This window comes from Emys orbicularis, chromosome 3 (assembly GCF_028017835.1).
Source record: "Emys orbicularis isolate rEmyOrb1 chromosome 3, rEmyOrb1.hap1, whole genome shotgun sequence".
Lineage (NCBI taxonomy): Eukaryota > Metazoa > Chordata > Testudines > Emydidae > Emys > Emys orbicularis.
Window position 1 is genome coordinate 211,832,483 of NC_088685.1, and position 20,861 is coordinate 211,853,343.

At 38.7% G+C, this 20,861-nt stretch overlaps 1 protein-coding gene across 1 annotated transcript in view; it reads right to left on the bottom strand.

The window, feature by feature from the left end:
• RALGAPA2 (Ral GTPase activating protein catalytic subunit alpha 2) overlaps positions 1-20,861 on the bottom strand; it is a 291,897-nt gene that overhangs the window by 202,772 nt on the left and 68,264 nt on the right. Inside the window, exons 11-16 of the mRNA XM_065401648.1 lie at positions 20,686-20,853; positions 19,545-19,682; positions 16,220-16,368; positions 13,637-13,748; positions 9,252-9,489; positions 6,965-7,129 (exon numbers count right to left, since the gene is read on the bottom strand). Of these exons, the coding sequence (XP_065257720.1) occupies positions 6,965-7,129; positions 9,252-9,489; positions 13,637-13,748; positions 16,220-16,368; positions 19,545-19,682; positions 20,686-20,853 (970 nt within the window). The remainder of the gene's footprint in view (positions 1-6,964; positions 7,130-9,251; positions 9,490-13,636; positions 13,749-16,219; positions 16,369-19,544; positions 19,683-20,685; positions 20,854-20,861) is intronic.

Genomic DNA, 20,861 nt, shown 5'->3' on the forward strand with positions numbered 1-20,861 from the left:
TTAGAAAACAGAAGAGAAATATATCCAACAATGTGTGCATCTCAAAACTAAACGAATGGGAAATTTCTTCCCTGATAATTTCTTTTCTGTTATCTGTCTCTCACAATTCGGAGACGTATGGGCTCCTCTCTGCAGTTCTGGAGGCAGTTCAATATTGTAACACAGTCTGTGCGGGCCATGCCCCTTCTCTGGCTTGCCACCAGACAATTCATTCCAATATTGTGTACAAACTCTGAGAATATAACATGCAACAACAACTTCAAAGCCAACCAGTAAACTATGTATAGCAGCCCACAAACTGTAAATATAAAAATTAAATTTTGTCCCTTGGCTAAGAAGCCATATGGGAAAGGTAGAAATGTGGAAGACGCTGCTAGCAGAAAGGAAATGATCTGTTAAGAAATTTCCCATTCTGCAGCCCCACCATCTCCACAATTCTGAGGTGTATGGGAAGGAGCAACCAGTGAACAGAAATAGACTGAGATAGGGAAAGTTTCCCCCTGAAATTAAGTATCAAACTGGCAAGCTGTTTGTGGACCAATGCATGCAACACGTTCCTTCTGAAGGAGGCCTCTGCAGAGGATAGCATGTCCACATTCTAGTGTATAACAAAGGTGTTAACAGAGGACCTTGTTGCTGCCCTGCAGATTTCCTCAGTGGAAGCAAAACCTTTTTCTGTTCATGATGTCACCAAAGACCTTGTGGAGTACACCTTGATTCCATCAGGAAAAGGTTCATATGATGCATTGTATGCCTCTGTGATGCATAATTTGATCGTCCAAAGTCCATTTTTAGCACTTCTGGTGGAAGGAGACAAAGAGCCTGACCTCCTTGTTAATTTGATGCTCATGAAGTATATTTTTAGTGCTCTAGGAGCATCTAGATTATGCCATAGCCTAAGTTGTAGGTTGAGGGAGAAAGATGGGAAGACAATTTTCTGCAACGCATGGAAAGAGGAGTTCACCTTTGGTAAAAAAAAGCATCTAGATTCTGGTATCACAGCGGTCATACAGCACATTCTTGTGTGCCTCAGAATCATGTACAAAGTCTGTCCCCACTTTGATTTTATTTAAATTTATACACAAAATTAAAAGGGGCATCCATTCAAGGCTCCAGGTGCCCCTGACATAAATTATAAAAACATTAAACTGCCCATAGAACACCTTCAGCACTCTCAACCTTATGCCAGCACTCCTTATTGGGTCTGCGGGGTTAGAAAATCATCCAATTCCAGGAGAATTTTTCCTCATCTGACAGCCATGGTGCAGAGGCACTGACTCTGTCAATTTTGGAGGGCTGCTTGCCACTCGGCTCCGCCCCAGTCCTGCCCCCCTCCACCCCTTCTCTCAAGGCCCTACCCCACCTCTTCCCACTCTACCTCTGTTCTGGCCCCTCCCCCGAGCGGGAGGGAGGGGAAGGAGCTAATCAGCGGGGCCACTGGTGGGTGGTGAGCACCCACTATTTTTTTTCCTGTGGGTGCTCCAGCCCCAGAGCACCCACACAGTCGGCGCCTATGCCTTGGTGACATTCAGAACTATCCCTCCTCCTCCACAACAGTATCTATGCATACAGGAACACTCTCCCCACACCATGAAGCTCTTGCAACTAACCTACAGTGCGCCTGAACAGTAGAAATTATACTAATGATTCTGTTTAAAGTTTTGGCAATTGAGGCTTCAACTTCCAACTGCCCATTATAATGCACTGCAGCATTAACCTCCAGCCCGCTCCTGGACAGTTCAAATATATTAAGTCCATTATTCCTTTAAGGGACCTTACATGGAGTTACCCAGTCACATTAACTTGATAAAACATCAAAACAAATGTACTAACTAATTGAGTACAAGTAATGAGACATTAGAGTCAGATATGGTCACAAGAAAAATAAAGATAAAATGCTTTCTAGTGCCTAACTTAAACTATATTAGATTTAAAACAAAGTTGCTCACCACATGTCTCCAGCAGCATTACTGACTAAATATTTCAGGTCAGGACTGCTCCCCCATAGTCCAACAGCTGCTTCTTTTGTCTTCTAAGGTGCAAAGAGTGAGGTGGAAAGGGAGGGAGGGAGAGGTGTCTTGGGATATTTACCCCTTCTTTTTATAGTGTCAGTCCCTCTTTGAAAAGCATTTCCAGCTGAGAACCAAGAGACAGGGAATCTGGTGGAGGAAGGAGACCTCATGCTGTTTCTTTGCTAAGATGCAGATCTCTTTGTCCCTGTCCCCTTCCTTGCCAAAGAATGGCCACTTGATAGGTGGTGGCCCATCAGTTTTGTTAACACCTAGATGGGGCATCAGCTTGCCTTTTGTCTTTGAGAAACTGTTTTAGCTACTCCTGAAACTTATCTAGGAAATGCATTTCAGTCATGATTTCAGATTATGTTAATAAATTTACATATAATGTTGCTACCTGCATTTTACCATGATATTACTGATCAGCAAGTTATGAATTTTCAAAAGATACATCACAAGGCATGCCCTGTACAAAGAATATTACATCAGGTGCAGGGTGTGAATCCAGGGGTACATTCCACCATACTTCCCCCCTTATAAAACTGCAGTAGGGTTAGCCAAGAAAAAATATTTTGCACATGGCTGCAAGAATTCAATCAGAATGTGAACCTCAGACATCTCACACTCAAAGCAAGATTCATATCCTTAGAAAACAAACCACTTGCTTGCCACCAAATAGTCTTTCCTTACCCTGTACAGTACCTACCATTCTTGAAGGCAAAGATTTTTTAAATTTTTATTATTGAGTTCCCTGCAAACCACTAACTGGCTTCCACTCCTGGGAGAGTCGTGTGTGTTTTCACTGACAGTGTCTCCGAGTTTAATGCCAGAAGGGACCATTAGATCATCTAGTCTGACCTCCTGTGTATCACAGACTATTAATTTTCACCCAGTTACCCCTTTATCGAGCCCAATAACTTGAATTTGGCTAAAGCAGTCTTTGTTCCTGAAAAGCTCTTGAACTTTGCTCAATGACTAGGGGAGGGGCAGAGGGAGATGGGTGCAGTACTGAAGGAATCAAAAGATTACAGCCTTAATGCTCCAGTGACTCCTCAGCTGAGGAGAGGAAGAGCAGAATTAGAAGCTGAAATGAAGTCACTACCGCATAGAAATGAATAAAAGGAAATGTTACTCACCTGTGCAGTAACTGGATTTTTTCAAGATGTGTCCCTCTGTGTGCACTGCATGTGCCTCCTGAGCCCCCGGTTGGAGATTTCTAGCTAGCAGTCCCTGTTCAGCACATACTCTCACTCTGTCCCGCCTCGTGGCGGACACCAAGCTTATATAGGGGTGCATAGGCGAACTACACTCAGTTCTTTTTCTACTCTGTCATCATCTAAAGAATGACTGAAGCACAGAGAAAGGAGAGCAGGTAATGAAGAACCCACACACCTCAAAGAACTACAGTTACTGCACAGGTTGAGTAACATTTCCTTTTTTCTTTGAGTAGTGGCTCTGTGACTTCTGAGCAATATCCCCAGAAGGAGGAAAAGGCGGCGCGGGGGGCAGCGAGGGGGGAGGCGGGTTTGCCTTTGGAACAGGACCTAGAACTGAAGATAGTATCACAGAGCCGAGTGCCACATCGTATTTGATGGCATGGAGTGGGGTGTAATGCTCTGAAAATATATGGATTGAAGATCAGGTAGCAACTCTACATATCTCTATTGTGGGGGAAGAGATTATGCAGACCCTTAATAAATCTGGATGATATGGGTGAGCAAAAATGGAGAATCCCTCCATTGGGGGATGGAAGGCTGGTACGGCAGCCAGGTGAACCGTGACTGAGTTGATGAATAATCTGGAGGTCTTCAGATCCAGCACGTAATCCATGATGAAGGAAAGGGGAACCAACTCAGACCAGAGGTAGCAACCGCACCAGTGGACAAATCTCTTCTGTTTCTGCAGGTAAGCAGTGAAGGCAGATGTCACGCTGTGTAATAACAGCTGCTGCACCGCTCTGGAGCAGGAAATCTCTATTTATGAGAACCTTCAGGAGTCAGGCTCTGAGATGTAGAACCACCAGGTTGGGCTGAATCGCGTGACCCACATCCTGAGACAGGAGATGGGGAACTGTCGGGAGCTTGATCAGTGGCTGTACTCGGAGCTAAAGCAGGTAATGGTACCAAGGTTGTCTCAGTCAGGTAGGTACTATGAAAATAACTCTGGCCTTGGACTGCCTGATCCTGTTCATCAACCTTGGAATTAGGGGCATCAGAGAAAAGGTATAGAACAGACTCCTCTTCCATGGAACAAGGAGGGTGTCCCCCAGGGAGCAAGGACCCAGACCTCCCCTTAAACAGAAGAGAGAATACTTCCTGTTCTCGGAGTTGGCATAAAGATCAATCTCTGGCTGTCCCCATCTCCGGAATATGTCCTGGAGGACCTGCAGGTCCAGCTCCCATTTGTAGTCATGGATGCCTGTAAGGTAAGCTGCTGAAATCTGGATGTGATCTCTTGACCTGGCTCAGAGGGCAATTGCAGGAAACGCTCCATTGCCAATAAGTCTGAGCCTTATCTCCCTGTTCTTCCTAGCCCTGGACTTAAGGACTAATCAAAAGGAGCACTTCTGGGAAATATGGGACTCTTCCAGACAACAGAGCCACTTGGAGTCTCCATCGCTCACTGGCATAGCCTCCCGGCAGGAGAGACATTTGAAGCCTGGCAAACCAGGCACACCCCCTAAGAGAAGACAAGTCTCCCTGAGGAAGAGAGAAAACAGTCCTCTCACCTAAACTAAATATACTAACACTAACAACAACACTAAACTAACTTTAATAGAAAAAGTAAAGAGAAAGGCCACGTATGCTCTAGGCAGACACACTAGTGTTGTGTCTCAGGCCGAGGCTGTAGAGAAAGAACTGAGGGTTGTTCTTCCACACCCTCCTCTATAGCCTCAGAGTCTGCCACGAGGAGGCACAGGGCACATGCATGGGATGAACAGGCACAACTAGCTAGAAATCGCCAATCAAGGGCTCGAGAAGTGCATGCACACCTGGAATGGAGCACTAATAGGGACACTACTTGAAGAAGAAATTGAAGTTATAACAAAGTGGTTAGGAGAAATTGAACCACCAACTTGTTTCTATTATGAGAGACTGAATTTCTGGTGATCTGACCTGGAGGGCAGGGCCTAGTCCTGGAGCCTCCAGCAACAATACTGGACTGTCTCCAAATTCAACAATGAGATACCCATTTGTTATGAATGAGGAGAGCTGCTGTGCAGTGGAATATCCCTTACTCAAAAGCAGTAATGAACATCTGCTGTGGCTGCTGCTTGATGGCCCATTGAACTGGAATGAGCGGCACTTGTGACCATCAAATCAGAGAAAGACAATCTATTATCTGGAGTGTTTGAAAACCGTGTATTCTCTTCTGCATCTGGGGACTCAGGGAGACTCTTCCATCATCCTCACTCCCTGACCTGCCCTCACTCTCGTCTTATTTTTCTCATTTTCTCTTTCTTTATAGAAGAAACAGAGAAAAAGAAAATGGGAGAACACCGAGCTACTGTATATACGTATTGAGCTACCGTACATATTTACTTGGCCTTATTTTCAAAAATGCTGGGAACTCAGCACTGTTGAAAATCAGGTAACTTATTCAGGCACCTAAAATATGGATTTAAGAGCTTAATTTGGGTACCCATTTTTGAAAACTTGTGCTACAGATGTATATTTCACTTTAGAGAAATCACAAAACAAATTTTAAAAAGGTTTCTATATTGAGAAAGTGTAAGATGTAATAAAGTATACAAAGGGATATAGGTATGGATGTTAAGTACGACTAAATACAGAATGATCATTTAAAAATATTTTCATGAAAAGATGACATTTTAGAATTATTAAAATAAGAGATTTTTCTTAGGTTGTAAAAATGATAGACTATTCCATAACTATTTATTAACTGTTTGATATTTTTACAGTTATACAAATACACTATTTTATGGAAAATGGCTTAGTTTTGCAGCACTTTTTAATTGATTGTAGTAAGAGAATTCCCCAATAGTAGGTATTATATATTTCCTAGTAGTCTGTAAACCTCTCATTAATTTTCTTGTTTTACTTGCTTAATTTACAGGTACTATAACTGTTTAATGAAACTTTAAAGTATTTCTACACCTCTATATAATATTTACCATATACTAAGTCGTGTAGTCCAGAATTTAGTATATACATAAAAGAACCTATTCATAATGAATACACTAAAATATTTTCAAACACAATCGTTCACCAAAAAAATCCAAGGGTGTTTTACAATTCAGATCTGGTAAAAGCAGCAAGAAAGATTATTGTGAACACATACAGTTTTAAAGCCAGAAAATACAATATCTTAATACTACACTAACAGATTTTTTTGCACAGAATATATGTAAACATCAGAAGGACATGATAATCTGGGTATTTGTACCAGTACTTGAATGCTTGAAAGTCTGAGCAAAGTTTTAAGGAATGAAGCCAAAGTATCTTGATTCACTAGTGAATGCTGACTTTTCCTGGGAACAGTGGCCTGTGACGACATGAGTTATTGCTTTTATAAAAAGTTATTCTAAATGTCTGAAAGGTAGTCATGCTGGCTAAAAAGTCCTATCTTGAACAAATACATTAGTATAGTATATCTATATAGTTCACAATACTTAGCCAATCATTCTTTATTATCTAGCCCATTAAAAAAAATACTCAACAAAATATTAAATCATTGTGTCCTACCTCAGTAATCAATAAATCTTTCCTATTTGATATAATCATAGTATGTTTGACTAAAAGGATCCTGAAGTAAATAAAATTGACCTCTCTTTCAAGGTATAAGAAAAGTGAAGAAAAAGATTTAGAGACAAATTTGCAAACATTTATTCCTAATTAAAAGTCACGAGAGTAGCTTTTAAAATAATTTCAGTTTTATAAATGTTGATCTTTCAATTTACAATTAAGATGTTAAAGCAGCCAGTGCCTAACCTGTTGCTCTTTGTCGGACTATGTTTCTTGCTTTCTCGACTCCTGGTGCTCCAGAGGTAGTAGCACTCCTGAATCTCATTGGTTCCACAACTTCAGGATGACTTCTCCAGCTTAATGAAAATGATCGTCCCACTGTAGTTGCCTTTTGAGGATCTGAGATGCCACCTTTGAGATAAAGAAAGCAAAAGCAACATCAATCTAGAACATTTACAATTAATACTATGCTTACTACATAGAGTTAAGTGTTTCTACAAAAAGGAACTAAAATGGGACACGTTTTAAACCTATTATTTTTGGCAGAAAAATATTATTCAAAATAATTTAAGAGATGTCAACTGTGGAGAAGTTGTACCACAAAGCTCATGTAGTACAATTCCTCCCATTGTTTCTTCTTTCTATTCATTTTCTCAAATAACATAGTTATAGATAGTGTCATCGGCATAGAATGATGTACTGAAAGTTGAGCCATTAAATTGATTTATTTTCATGTACAGTAATTTGTCACTTGGCCAGAACTCAAAGTGTCAGGTCTTAATCAAGAGTCAAAATAGGTTTCTACAATAACACCGCATTGTATTGAGTGTTCCTTAATTTAAATTCAAGAATCAAGTCACTGGCATTGACAGTCCACCTTGCTCCCCCTATCCAATTCCCTGATTTTCAGGATGTCTAAGTGTTAAGATTAATCTATGACCAAATTTAAAAATAAGGGTGCTAAAGTTCAGAACCTGTACCTCCCACTGATTTCAGTGGGTGCTTGGCATTTTTGAAAATCACGCCACTTATTTAGATGTCTAACTTTAGACACCCATTTTTTAATAATCTTGGTCTATATGCTTCTAAACCCTATTCCTTTTATGGAGGTGGCAGAGAAAACTGTAAACTCATCACTAGATCTAAAAGCTTGTTAGTTATTTTTTCTGAATCTCAGATTATTCATGGTCATCACCCAGGGCTGGCCTTTGGGAGTTGTGAAATTGGACCTCTGATTTTTGAGGGAGACCCCAGAACAAATAATGGCTTGAGGTAAGGGGTGGGCAGTACTGTCATTAAGCGTGTAAGGTCAATGCAAGCTTCTCCCTGGCTAACTGCCTGCAGTTGAACTGGCTCATCTGCTGAGCTACCAGTGAGGCCTCTGCCCACACCTGGTGACATTTCAATAGAGTTAGACGCAGCAACCTGGTAAAGCAGACTAATCACAGAAGTGAGAGTAAGGGATTCCTGTGTTTTAATCCTGGTTCTAATATTAACTCTCTTTATTGTCTTGGGCAAATCTTAGGGATGAAATTCTGTGCTGTACCTCTAAGACACAATAAAGACCTTGCAGCCCAGAGGGAGGAGATGCTAAGATGACTAAGTCACCTTTGCACTCTCCTGATCCTAAGTTGCTTCGGGAGCTAGAGAGGCCTCTGGTGTAACTTAGACAAACCTAGGGGTCTACCTAAATTATGGCAACCTCCTGGGATTACCCTATGGGCTTCATCACTGCAGCACAGTATTCCTGCCCCCCTAAAACATGCTCCTCCTGGTGTCAGCCCTGACCCCTGGCTTGTGAGAAAGTCCTTGCAGGACAGCCTTAAGGCTATCTTCCATAGTGCCTGTGCCGTGAATAGTCCCCTGGCAAGTTATAGGCCTATAAGGCCCTCTATGCTGCTCTGGCCTTTTTACCCAGCATAAGAGGGTTGGTGCATGGAAAGGGTCTCACCTTGGGTCTTTTTGCCTTAGTTTTCCCACCTGTAAAATGGGAATTACATTTATCTACCTCACAGAGCTCTATCCATGTTCACTAAGATGGTTCAATTAGTTAAATATTGTAAATTGCTACGAAAGCAGTGCGAAGATTCACAAGACTGCACACAAAATCCTCCACTGACCCCCAGACCCTTACTTAAACAGGTTTATTAAAATAAAATGCAATAAAATTAAATTATATTGAAGAGGATTTCTAGTGTCGGTGGCTATGCACAGATTCCAGCACAAGCAGCCATGCTCCATTCCTACTACTGCAGCGGAGACTGGTATTAAGCCCCTAAACACCCATCCACATTTTTAAAAAAGTTTTTATAAAAACAGATCAGTATAAGTATCTTACTAATGCAAATGCTCAATATTTTTGCGTGAAATAATACTAAGTAAAGTAAAATGGAGTGCATTTTTTCAAATGAATCTTTACAATGTGTAAAGAACCATAATGTTTAAGTTACACTTGAAAATCTAATATAGTCCAACTAAGTTTGAGTATCTTAACTTATTTAACATAAAATACACTAAAGAAGAGAGACTTTACCTTTGCCTCTTTGTTTTTTTTCCTTTTGCTCACTTAGTTTATCCAGTGGTAAGTTTGTCATTTCAACTCCATACACCGTTCTTGCTAACACTGCCGTTAGAGAATCCATGATGTTGGCCCATTCAGTTATCAGCTCCTCCCAGTCAGTAAGGGAAGACAGTAAGCTGAGCAGCTCATCCCAGAGTTCTCGAGAAATGTAAACACTCAGATTTGCTCGGATCCAAGCCACAATAAGAGTCTGGGAAATAGGAAAGCAATGACATTTTGTACATTTCTAAAAAGTACAGAATTAAAAATTTGGAAATGCATGTCCAAAGACCAAGAGAATTTAGACTTTTGAAACAGCTTATCATCACATTTTTAATTTCCAGTCACTAACATGAGTTTTCTTTCTTTCCTTCTGTTATTCTTTACTTTCAGAAGTTGCCACTTCCTGAGGCTGTTAGTGAAAAATTATGAGGAACTACAAACAGAAAACATGGTTTCATGGGAGTTAAATGAGTTTAGCAGCTAACAAGAAAAGAACTATAAAAAGAGAGAAAATTCTGCAGCAATAATGCCCCCTTATTTCAGCAGCACATCAGGGCTTAATTCTGTGTGGGAGAGGGGGAAGGTTCAGGACTTTTGTCCATGGAATGTAGAAATGGGAAGGAGTAGCTCCCCTCTTTCACTTGATTCTATCTTCCTTCCCCCTGCTTCTACAGGAAAAGAGACTGCCATGTCTTTCTTTCCCCACCACCAGAGCTGAAGAGCTGGCTGATACCGTAACAGTAATGATACAGGGCACTAAGAGCTGAGGAGAGTCATAGTAACTCAGATTGAGCAGTCACCGCAAGATCACTTAGTCCTGAAGATAACGTGGGTGCCAGGAACGTTGGTGCTGGGAGAATCAATGGGTTCGGCACTGGAGTTAAGGAGCACGTGTCATCAGCACTGTGTGAGGTGATGTCAGTACCAAGAGATTGGGATCAGTGAAGTGCGGAACATTGTCTCAAAGGCTACCAAGTGTGCTCAGTGATGGGTTTTTGCCAAGGTGACGGAGGGACTCAATTTAGACCTTTTGGCTGAGTAGTGAGGAGATTTATGCCCCATTTTAATAGGTTCCACTAAGGGTAACCTCGGCCTGCACTCGCTGTGGAAATAACATTCGTTCCTACCCCTTTCAGGTAACTGAGTGGAGGAGGACTTAGCTTCCCTACTGCTCTGATTGTTGAAGGGTCTGAACTTTTTGATGAACTGTGAGCCTTGGAGTCTTGGATCTGAGCTGCCACTTCCAGGAGCACTAACTATGGAAACCTGTTCGGCCCTCGTTGGAGTGTTTTCTCTGGTTCTGAGGAGGCTCTCATAGAGCGCTCCTATCTTTTGTGTCCTCCTGGAGAAGGAATGACAGATTGAGCATTTATCAGGCATGTGCCTTACGTGAAATAGCTGCATCACAGGAGGGACAAGTTTTGAGCCCCTGGGACTTTGTTTTAGCCTGCTTTGCCCTTTATGCCTTCCGATGGAAGGGGGAGATACAATGGCACCCAGGGCACAGGATTGGCCTCAATGGACACTTCTCTGGCCAAAAGAATTTGGGGAGCATGCACACCAGAAGTGCAATACACATGCACAGTCACTCAAAGAAGAAAAGACGAATAATTACTTTCCATTTAAGAAATTCCATTAAATTATTCCATTTAAGAAATCTAATTACAACATAAACAATTAAAGGCTGGAGATGCTAGTATGGCCCCAGCAACCTTTAACTCCAACATGGAACTTTTTTTAAATACAGTCATTTAAAAAAATTGCTATAAATTACGTTTACATTAGAAATTAAATGCAAAGTTATATGAAACAGACATTTATACAACGGTACTGTTTTTTGGATGTGGCTCTACTGTGACATCAGTTAATAATTAGCAACCCTTTCTTTATTGCAGATATTAATTTAACCAGTTTGTGGAAAGTATAGTTTGGAACAAAATTATAATGGAAAAGCACAGTCTATGCAGAAAATGAACATATAATAGCCAGCAGGTGGTGCTAGAGATACAACTTTTCAAAGCTGAGGATGCTGATTAAAAGAAGATAAAAGGTTACATTTATTTTTATATTTTGTCTTGAGCAATGTTTCTGTGTACTCAAAAAGAAGAAAACCAATCTATTTTATACGTGTTCTGTTATGATTTTTGAAAAAAATATCACAGAAAAAAATTCCTTTCCAGCTCCTCCTCATTTTCTTTTTTCTATTGATTTCTGAGTATAGTTCCATTAAATTTTCTGACTCAGTTTTCCTCCCCTTCTGCTTGTATTCTTTTCTAGAAAAATACTTGATTTGGCTTACTGGATGTAACTTGAATGATGTTAAGAAATTAACAGAATCACAGTATCCTGAAACTTTATAGATGCTGGTACACACAATGTTGTGCCACAATGTGCTATTTAAATTACTTTCATAAGCTATAGGAAAATTTCTTACTAAAAAGAAATTAAACATAATTGGTAGGGGGAATGTTATTGTCAATCTCCTATAAGACTATTTTTAAAAAGGAAGTTAAGATTACTACTTTGATGGTGGAATTTCATCATCATTTTAGGAAGGAATAGGTCACTCAATTCGCTTGTAAATCCAGGAATATACATAGACCAATTTGGTGTCTAAACACTTTAAATAATGACTGATACCAGAGAATTCTCTAAATCTGAAATAATTAGAAACAGAAATACATCATATATCCATCAATTTAGGAGTCCAAGTAGACCAATTTATACACAAGACAAAGTTGTCCTATTCACATTGAGGTGACTGACTGTAATCTCGAATAGCTTCTGACATGTAACATGCAACTGTGTATAAAGATACACAGGTAAGGCACCCAAACAAAATTAACTCTGTCCTACAATGATGTCACAAGGGACAGAAAAATAAAACATCTTTAAAAATTTGTTTCATCTACGCAGCCTGAGGCAACAAACGCTAAAATGACTTAATCCTCATCATTATGGTTATTGCTTAGGGTCACAATATGGTAGAGTTAACGGTGTTTGGGTGATTTAACTCATTTTTCACCTTAATGTATTTAGATTTCTATTAAGTGTAACAATTTTGAATTTCCTGGGTTTATACATGCTTGATTTTGGGTTAATTACAACATCCTTGTAATGTTTTTACTTGTAAATTACTGACACATACTCTTCACCTTATATCCATCTTAATTATTTTGGGTGGTACTGTTGGGATTTTGTTTGTTTGTTTTGTCTAAAAATTATGCAGTACATGTTTTAATTTTTCATCAATCCAAAAACTTCCAAGGATCTTGCTGAGTGAATAACTGTGAAGGTTACTGATGAAGGAAATTTATGAAAGCTGGAGTATAGCTCCTAGGTTGCCAATATGACTCATATGAACTTGCTGAAAAATTCTACACTTGTTCGTAACACGCTTTATTTATGAAACCTGAAATAATTCATTGATACAGAGAATTATCAGCATGACAAAAAGCACAGGGTGCAAAGCTCCTCCACACAAGCTCAGGATGAACATAATGCTAGACATAAAAACTCTGAGATACACAGTGCACAGACCTAGATATTTATTATACCTTAGGATGTAACTACTTACTAGATGACTTATGAATATTTTTCTCTGGTTCAGCATAATGCAGCATTTTGGCTCGCTAGATATTAATTTACCTTTAGGAAACAATTACAAAAAGCTCAGATTTTAGAGACAATGATTAGAGTAGTCCTGCAAAGATACAGCTGTCCTACAAAAGGGGCATGTCTTGACTGTGGTACACTTTATATGCTATTTTATTAAAGTATCCAAGTTAAGTTCATATGAAAATAAATATTGTGTGACCACAAGGGGGCAAAATGAACAGAAAGCAATAAACTACCATGATGACTAAACAACAGAAAACCTACCCAGCACATGTAAATAAGGGATCAGTGAACATAAGGGAAATGCAAATTTTGAGTACATCCTGTACCTTGCAATAGTAACAAAAGCAGATCCTGTAACAACAACATACAACATTTGCAGGTCTGTCTGCCTACTAAAATACACAAGTATACCGGACAGACTGACAGACCTGCTCAAGTCGTCCTCTAGTGGCTACATTCTACAAAGGATAGAGTACCTGATACCCTAAACTGTACTATTAACAAGAGTCAATATTTTATGGGTTATAGATAGTATTTTTTGTAATACAGTGCAATATTTAAATAAAACTATACCTTTTTGAATGGCATAAAATTATATCATGAAAAACCCACTTCTGATATAAAATAAACTGTCATTGAAATTTACTTTCCATTCTTTGAAAACACGTTTAAAAGAACAAAAATAGCACTCAATTTCAGTTTTACATTTTCTTATCAAAAAGAAAGGCACTTACCCTGAAAAGTAATCCTGCCAAGCTTTGAGCAAACATGTCCTTTACTTGGTTATCCTTTGGCTTCTGCATGACACCTTCTGTTATTCGCAGGAGTATTTGTAACATCTGTTCCCTGGTACCAAAATAAAACCTCACATTTCAATTACAAGTTTTATTAATCTTACTTGTTCAGTTTCTAGATATGAAAACTACTCTTAATTCATTGATAAAGTCTCTCAAACTGAATATGTGACAATACTCAAAAACACTTTGTAAGTCACCTTTAAGACAACCTTATCTGTATGTGGAGACTTACGTTGAGGATAATCACTTTTGGAGCACCTCACAGAGGGGAAAAAAAAAACTTTCATTTTTAGAGGAAGCCAAGTCAGGAGTGGAAGTAACAGCCTGGTCACCAAAGTCAAGGTCGAGAAAGTATGAAATCGCTATCCCCAAATATTTCCAAGGCACAGTTCATTGTGAGCACAGGGAGAACTGAATGTACTGAAGGATGATAACTCTTTATTATACACTAAGGACATTACTAGGCATTGAAACTAAATGTTTCCATAAGCTGACAAAAATGTGACAAAAACTACAGAGTGATAGATCAGTGGAGCTGGTAGCAGCGATTAAGGTTGCCTGACTCTTTCCATTATAAGACCCCCCTTTTCAATTGCTTATAACTTTGCCAAACTTCAGGGAAACTTTTTGGGAAAACGGTTGGGGAAAATATATTGTTTTGCAGACATTACAAAATTCTTGAGACCTGTTCTTTGATCAGCTCTCGCTCCTCATGCTTTGGAGCAGGAACTTGAAATCTGGCAGGGTTAGCCTTTGTGTCAAAGATGTACCTTTTACTATCCCAATGAAAATCGGCCCAAATACGTCCAAGTTACAGGACTTTAATCAATCAGTTTCCACATACTCAGTAGACTTGTTAGAGGTTTGCAGGCAAAATCTCTGAAGATGCCCCATCCCCACAAAGTGACTGAGCATACTCCATCCTCTCACAGCTTAGTGCTGACCAGACTGCACATGCAATCTGGGCCAGGGACCAGACCCAAGAGCAGAGACCCTCCTTCTCAATGACCCCTTGCTGGCATCTAAGCAACGTAGAGGAGGTAGAAATCTGAGTCAAATGTTGAGGGACAAAAACTGAACTGGGGGGGAAGGACAGGAGTAGATTGGGACAAGGAATCTGGTGAGACTGTATCATGACAAAGCACACACACATGAAGGGGCGGAAATAAGATTGCACATCAATTCTGGCATTTCCTAATTTTTGAGTGCTTGATTTTGCAGTTGGCTGAGTGAAGCAAGGTCTTACACTCAACTCAATGGCATTCCTATCTGTCTGCCTATAATGCAATAACTTTTGAATACAGAGTCCAATCAATTCCAAAATTTAAGGGAATGTTCTAGGTATCGATGGCTATAACCCTATTGATTTGATGAAAATTGGAAAAGCCAAAAGGGGAAAATGGGGACACATCACACATGGAGCTCCTGTCATCTGGTTAGCAGAGCCAGCAGCTTCAACCACCTTTATGCATGTCTACAGATCAAAGAACCAGTTCATGACAGCCAATAACACATTCCAGCACCCCCCCATTTTAGCTCTGCCCATCTTCCCAATACAGATTTAAACCCTGAAAGATTTCTCTCCCAGACTGTAAAGAAAAGAAATAAGAATGAGGGTGAGGTGACAGGATGGTAGTACACACAGAGGGGGGAAAAGGGGGCAGAGTCCCTAGCATGGGGAGCACAGAGCCCCTCACGTGTAGGCGTGAATTGGGGGGGAAAGTCAGATACATACAGACCATTACATGTGGTGAGGGGGTAATGTGGGGCATACTGAGACCCTGACATGAGGGAGGGGTTGCTAGGTGTTCCAGAAATAGAGTGAGATGGGAGGGTAGTGGCACACCAGGAGCTTTTGGGGGGGATGGGGAATGGAAGGATGCACTTGGCCTAGAGAAGCAACAAAGTGTGTGACCCTCTAGTAATGTTCTTTTACCAATTTTGTGTGTGTAATGTTTTACATATATTGACAAACAAAATTAGTCCAATTAGCATTAGAAAGACAAACGTGTTTATTTTAAATTCCACTGATTGATTAAATGTACAGTTGCATGTGTGCGCAAACCCATGCAAACATGCACACATTTGCATGTATTTAGTGATTATAAAGCATCTGGCAGCCCTAGCTAGCCACAGAATGTGTATAGTAAGAAAAGATTTCTTAAATTAGTTTTTAACTTATCTATACTAAGCATTTCAAGATTTGAATAAACTGTATTATTAAAAGTTGAAAATTTAGTTTGAACAAGAATCAAATTTGAGCTAAGAACAGTAAAACGGAAGGTTACATAAGCAAAAACTTTAAACAAAAATCTCTTACATTCAGTATTTTAAGAATTTCCCCCACCAGTGGAATCATGAACCGTCTTACAGAATAAGTACAATCTTATCATACTTTTTACAAAGGCACAAAAAGAAACATTAAAGAACTAAAATGTTATGGAAATTCCTTCATCTTTTTTCAATTATTCAGTCTTAAAATTCTAGCAGTGGTTATACTATTAATTTAGTAAAACTTACCATGTCTTTTTATTCATTGAAAGTTCCATTATCATGTGCCTAAAAATACTCAAAACTGCTTTGCAAGCATCAACTTGTTCCTTCAGGAGAGCAGGGACTTCAGCACATGGTTCCAATAAAAAAACATTCGCAGAGTTCGTCAAAAACACCTTGAAAACAAAGCATTTTAATTAGGAAAAATAAGTTTATACACTATCAAACAAGACCAACGGTTAACTTTCAAAACAAACATTTTTTCCTCTTCTAACCAAACCCTTATCTTTCCTTAAAGAAGGATATGTTATATTATCTAACACACTATTTTCTTTAAGTTCTCCCACACCATTTAAAAGAAGAGAGTCATGTTATATTCACTATTATAGAAAAAATATAACATATTCTTGATCTTTTAGATGCTTGTCTTTTCCATTCTACCACATGGGGGTATTCTTCCCCTCCCAACCCACTTTCTAGCTATACATATTTAAACAATGGCCACCGATATTTTTGATCATTTACATTCAGCACCGGCAAATGTACAGATTTCTGAGTAATTCCCAACTCCACAAGTATAGAAACAGTGTCTAACTGTCTAGTGTTCTAATGTCTCTAGAACTGGTGTCTGGTTCTGCAAGATAGGAACACACAGTTAATATGAATTTTTTTTAAAAAGAGAGAAGTCCAATTGTTCACAAGGTAATCCATGAAAATGCTCAACTCCTCTAACAATTGCTTTCTGACATCTGAGAGCACAAACAAAAGGAGCTTTATCCAAGCTCTCCTTCAAAAAAAAATAATCTGGAATTATTGTTTACATTAACCAGAACTCCATTTTTGCACAGTAAGAGAAGGTACACAGTGGTTTCTGGCATGTAAATGCATTCTGACCACTTTAATTGAGTGTCCTCTTTTAGGGTCCAATCCAACATCTGTAAGGTTAATGAAAGGACTCCCACTGACCTTAATTTAAGTTGGAGGGCCATTAACTAGGATCATTTTCTCAAAACACAGCCATCAAAGACAGCATTTTGAAACTGGAATGACAGCATATTAGCAGAAAAGGTCTTTCATCACAGACTACTTAAGCAGGTCATTTATTGCTAGGTACACAGAATGGGACCCCAGAAAGTCCCAAAGGCTAACCCAGAGTAATTAGGGTTACTGTACATTTAGCCATTTTTTAATGGAGTTCAAAAGAAAAGAGGTGATGAAGAAACTGCATAAACCAAATTATGTTTTCCCTTGAAAAACAAAATATAGCTCCATGGACTACAAATCTTTAGTTTGGATTAAAAGCTGGGGTAAATTGCATTACTCATATATGACACAGTCTCTTTTGTGTCCCTTACATTTTGCAACACCTAAGAACAAACTCTCTGTTGAGCTGCTTTACTACTGCAGTGAATTTTACCTGCTCAGTTAGTTTGCTGTCGTGCTCAAAATGTCACCTCCTGATTGTTGATATTGCAAGTAGATTTGTCTTTACATTCTAGATAGCTAGCTCTGTGACCTTCCTCTGACATATTTGTTTCTTGGCTGATCATCTTGACTTATATATACTAGTAATATTAATCTGCCTGACTGAATTTTATGCTTTCCCTATCAAGTATTTCTGCAAAGAGATAAGAAAAAAAGTTCATATTTTGATCAACAGGTACTTCCTTTCTATGGGTATTACAAGGTGTCCAGTTCATAGCTACTACTTCTGCTGATCCTACCTGTATGATCCCTAAGCTGTACAAGTGACTGAACACTATAACCTAATAAAAGCTGTGTCACTTCAGTTATCTGGTCAGATATGCAGACTGAAAAGGGAGAGACTCAGATCAGCTGAAGTGAGCACAGTGCAGTTGCATGCCCCAAAACAATTCAGGCTGTAGAGAGAAAATAATAAAACTTTCTCTCAGCTATTTGGGCTACATGAAAGTTATGTCCTATGCTGCTTATCATGCTAAATACTAGATAATATCCTTAAAATCACCAGGGATTCTACTGTTCACGTCCTCTGAATAATCAGTAATGATATATGTTTCCTATCTGCTGGGATGGAGAGTCCAGCTGTTTGGAATATAGTGGGAGACCAATATAAAAACAACACTTTCTGAAGGGTGGGATTTTTGGGGGAAGCAAACTTACACACCCCACATTTCAATTTCTTAATATTAATAATATGACTAATTTTTACTTGTGCACATGGTTCAGAATTATAAAGCGATTCTATATAATCTCTGGCTTAATTATTAAATAACATTTAAGGAAACATCAAAAACTAACTGAAAAAGTCAACTTGACAAAAAAAGAAACTAAGCTTCTTTCGTACTTACAGCAGCAATAATAAACATGGATCTACACAAAAGCATATTTTGTCACTTTTCAGTATAAATTCACACTTTAAACTTCACCTTTTTTGTTTATTTTATCACCAGAACCCTCTAAAATAATCTCTCAGCTCTGAATTCCAATATCGTAGGCAGATCTGAGAATACCACCTACTATTAAGGTTGCCTGGCACTTCCCATTATAAATCTTGTTTTCAATTGTTAATGACTGTGTCATAACATAAATAAATAAGAAACCCAACCATCTGGGCTGAAATTTTTCAGGTCAGGTGTCTTCGCCAGGCTGAATAGTTTTGGAAATTTTCAGCCAAAATGATTCTGCCATTTTGAGAACGAGGCTAGTAAAAATTATATTATTTTGCCCATGTTAAAAGATTTTGGCAACCTTTCATTTGAAATACTCTAACACCCCCATGCTTTGGAGCAGGGACTTGAAATTTGGTAGGGAGGAGCCACTGTGTCAGGGATCAGTCTTGCCATGTTTGTGAAAGTTTGCTCAAATTTGGCCAAATTATAGGCCTTTGAAAAATTGCAGTTTGCACATGCTCAGTAGAGACTTGCTAGAGCTTAGCAGCTGACTCGTCCTCATTGTTACTAGTGCTGAGAAGACTGAACATGCAAATGAGTAAGCTTTTTTTTACCCGATAAATGCCCAAATGACTTCATGAATTTTACTTAAACTTACCCCAGAAACATTCATCTTTGAGCAAAGATTAAGTGAATATTTCAGAAAGTTATAAGTGTTGTGGAAAATTTACCACACGGTTGATTTTGGATCAGACAGCCTGAGGCTCCTTTATTCTACTTTTTCCTCCACATAAGCATGTGAAAATTGGCTTAGAATGGAAACTGCTTTGCAGCCTTTAGTACAGCAATTGGAAACCTTAGATTCCTTTGTTATCTTTGTAAAAAAAATGTCCCTTCTGCTGACTTCACAAACAATTTAATGGAATCATTACAAATTTATTTTTAAATTGATAACCTAATGTTCTCTCTATATACCATACCTGTAATGAAGCCTGAGCACCAGCCTTAACATTCTTGTCTTCATCTTCTAGTATACATCCTCTGCTAACAGCATTAGAGAAGGAGTAAGTTCTTCCCCAACTGGAAGATCTTTTATGTCCAGAATGACCAGAGGCAAGCTTTCAAAAACACAAGTAAATTAGCAATACAGGATTATAAAAGATGGATTCCTATATAGATCATATAAAAGCTAAAAAATAATAATATTAAAACAGTCATAGGTTCTGTGCTCATTTGCATAACTATTAATAGTTACTCTTATTCAGAGATCTAATTTGTATAGGGTATAAGGGCAGTCCATATTACCTTAAAAATATTTAATAATGCTTTTCATAATCCATTCATAGCTGTAAAATTTCCCTTTTAAATTTTTTTTATAAATAAAAAAAAATTATTAGTTGAATTTTAAGCTTTCTGTAAAACAGCCTAAGCAAAGACTGGTACTGTAAGTATTTTTATATTCTAACTCTTGTTCCCCAATGAGCAGAAATACCCTTTTAAATAACTTCACACCTCGGAATAGGGCATATACATCTGGTTCAATATATTAAGATATGAGCACCCAAGCCACAAAGTTCAGATCTGAGTCTGAACTTCCCAAAGTTCAGGGTGTCTGGATCCAGGGTTTAGGTCCAGATCATAAAATTGATGGAATATCTGCAAATATAGCTGGGCCCTTATCAAGATTTTATGATGGATTTAGATAATCAAATATTTGTAATTTTAATTGTGTTAATGTATACTCATGCTAAAATATTTCTGTCAAAAGAAAAAACACATTCATGCCAACAGGGAATACTAAACCAGTAGTCTGAACAATTCAACATTGCAGAATGTAATACTATTTGTTCCGCTAAATCCATCCAAAATGGTATTTACACAGAGAGTTAAAAGACAGATTAAAGATCAGGTTTTCAAAACAGCTCAGCACCCAGAATCACCCATGGTTGACAGCAGCTGGGTGCTCAGCACATTTCAAAATCTGGACCTAAAGAAATAAAAAGGTGCATAAGCAAATATGTATCATTTAAAAAAAAACAATTTTATGAAAAAGGATTAAGACAAATAAGAATAATATCAATCATTCAGCTTGTACACAGTAAGTAATGATCGGTACCATACATGTTTGCAATCTGTCTCTGTATGTTCCAAGTTGGACACATTATCTTGAATATTTTCTTGTTTATCTGGTTCTTCCATGAACACAGGCTTGTCTTGCAATATCCACTTTCTATATACCTTAACCACTTTCCGTGTTGCAGATATATCAGAGGAAGGCAACAAAAAAGCCTAAAATG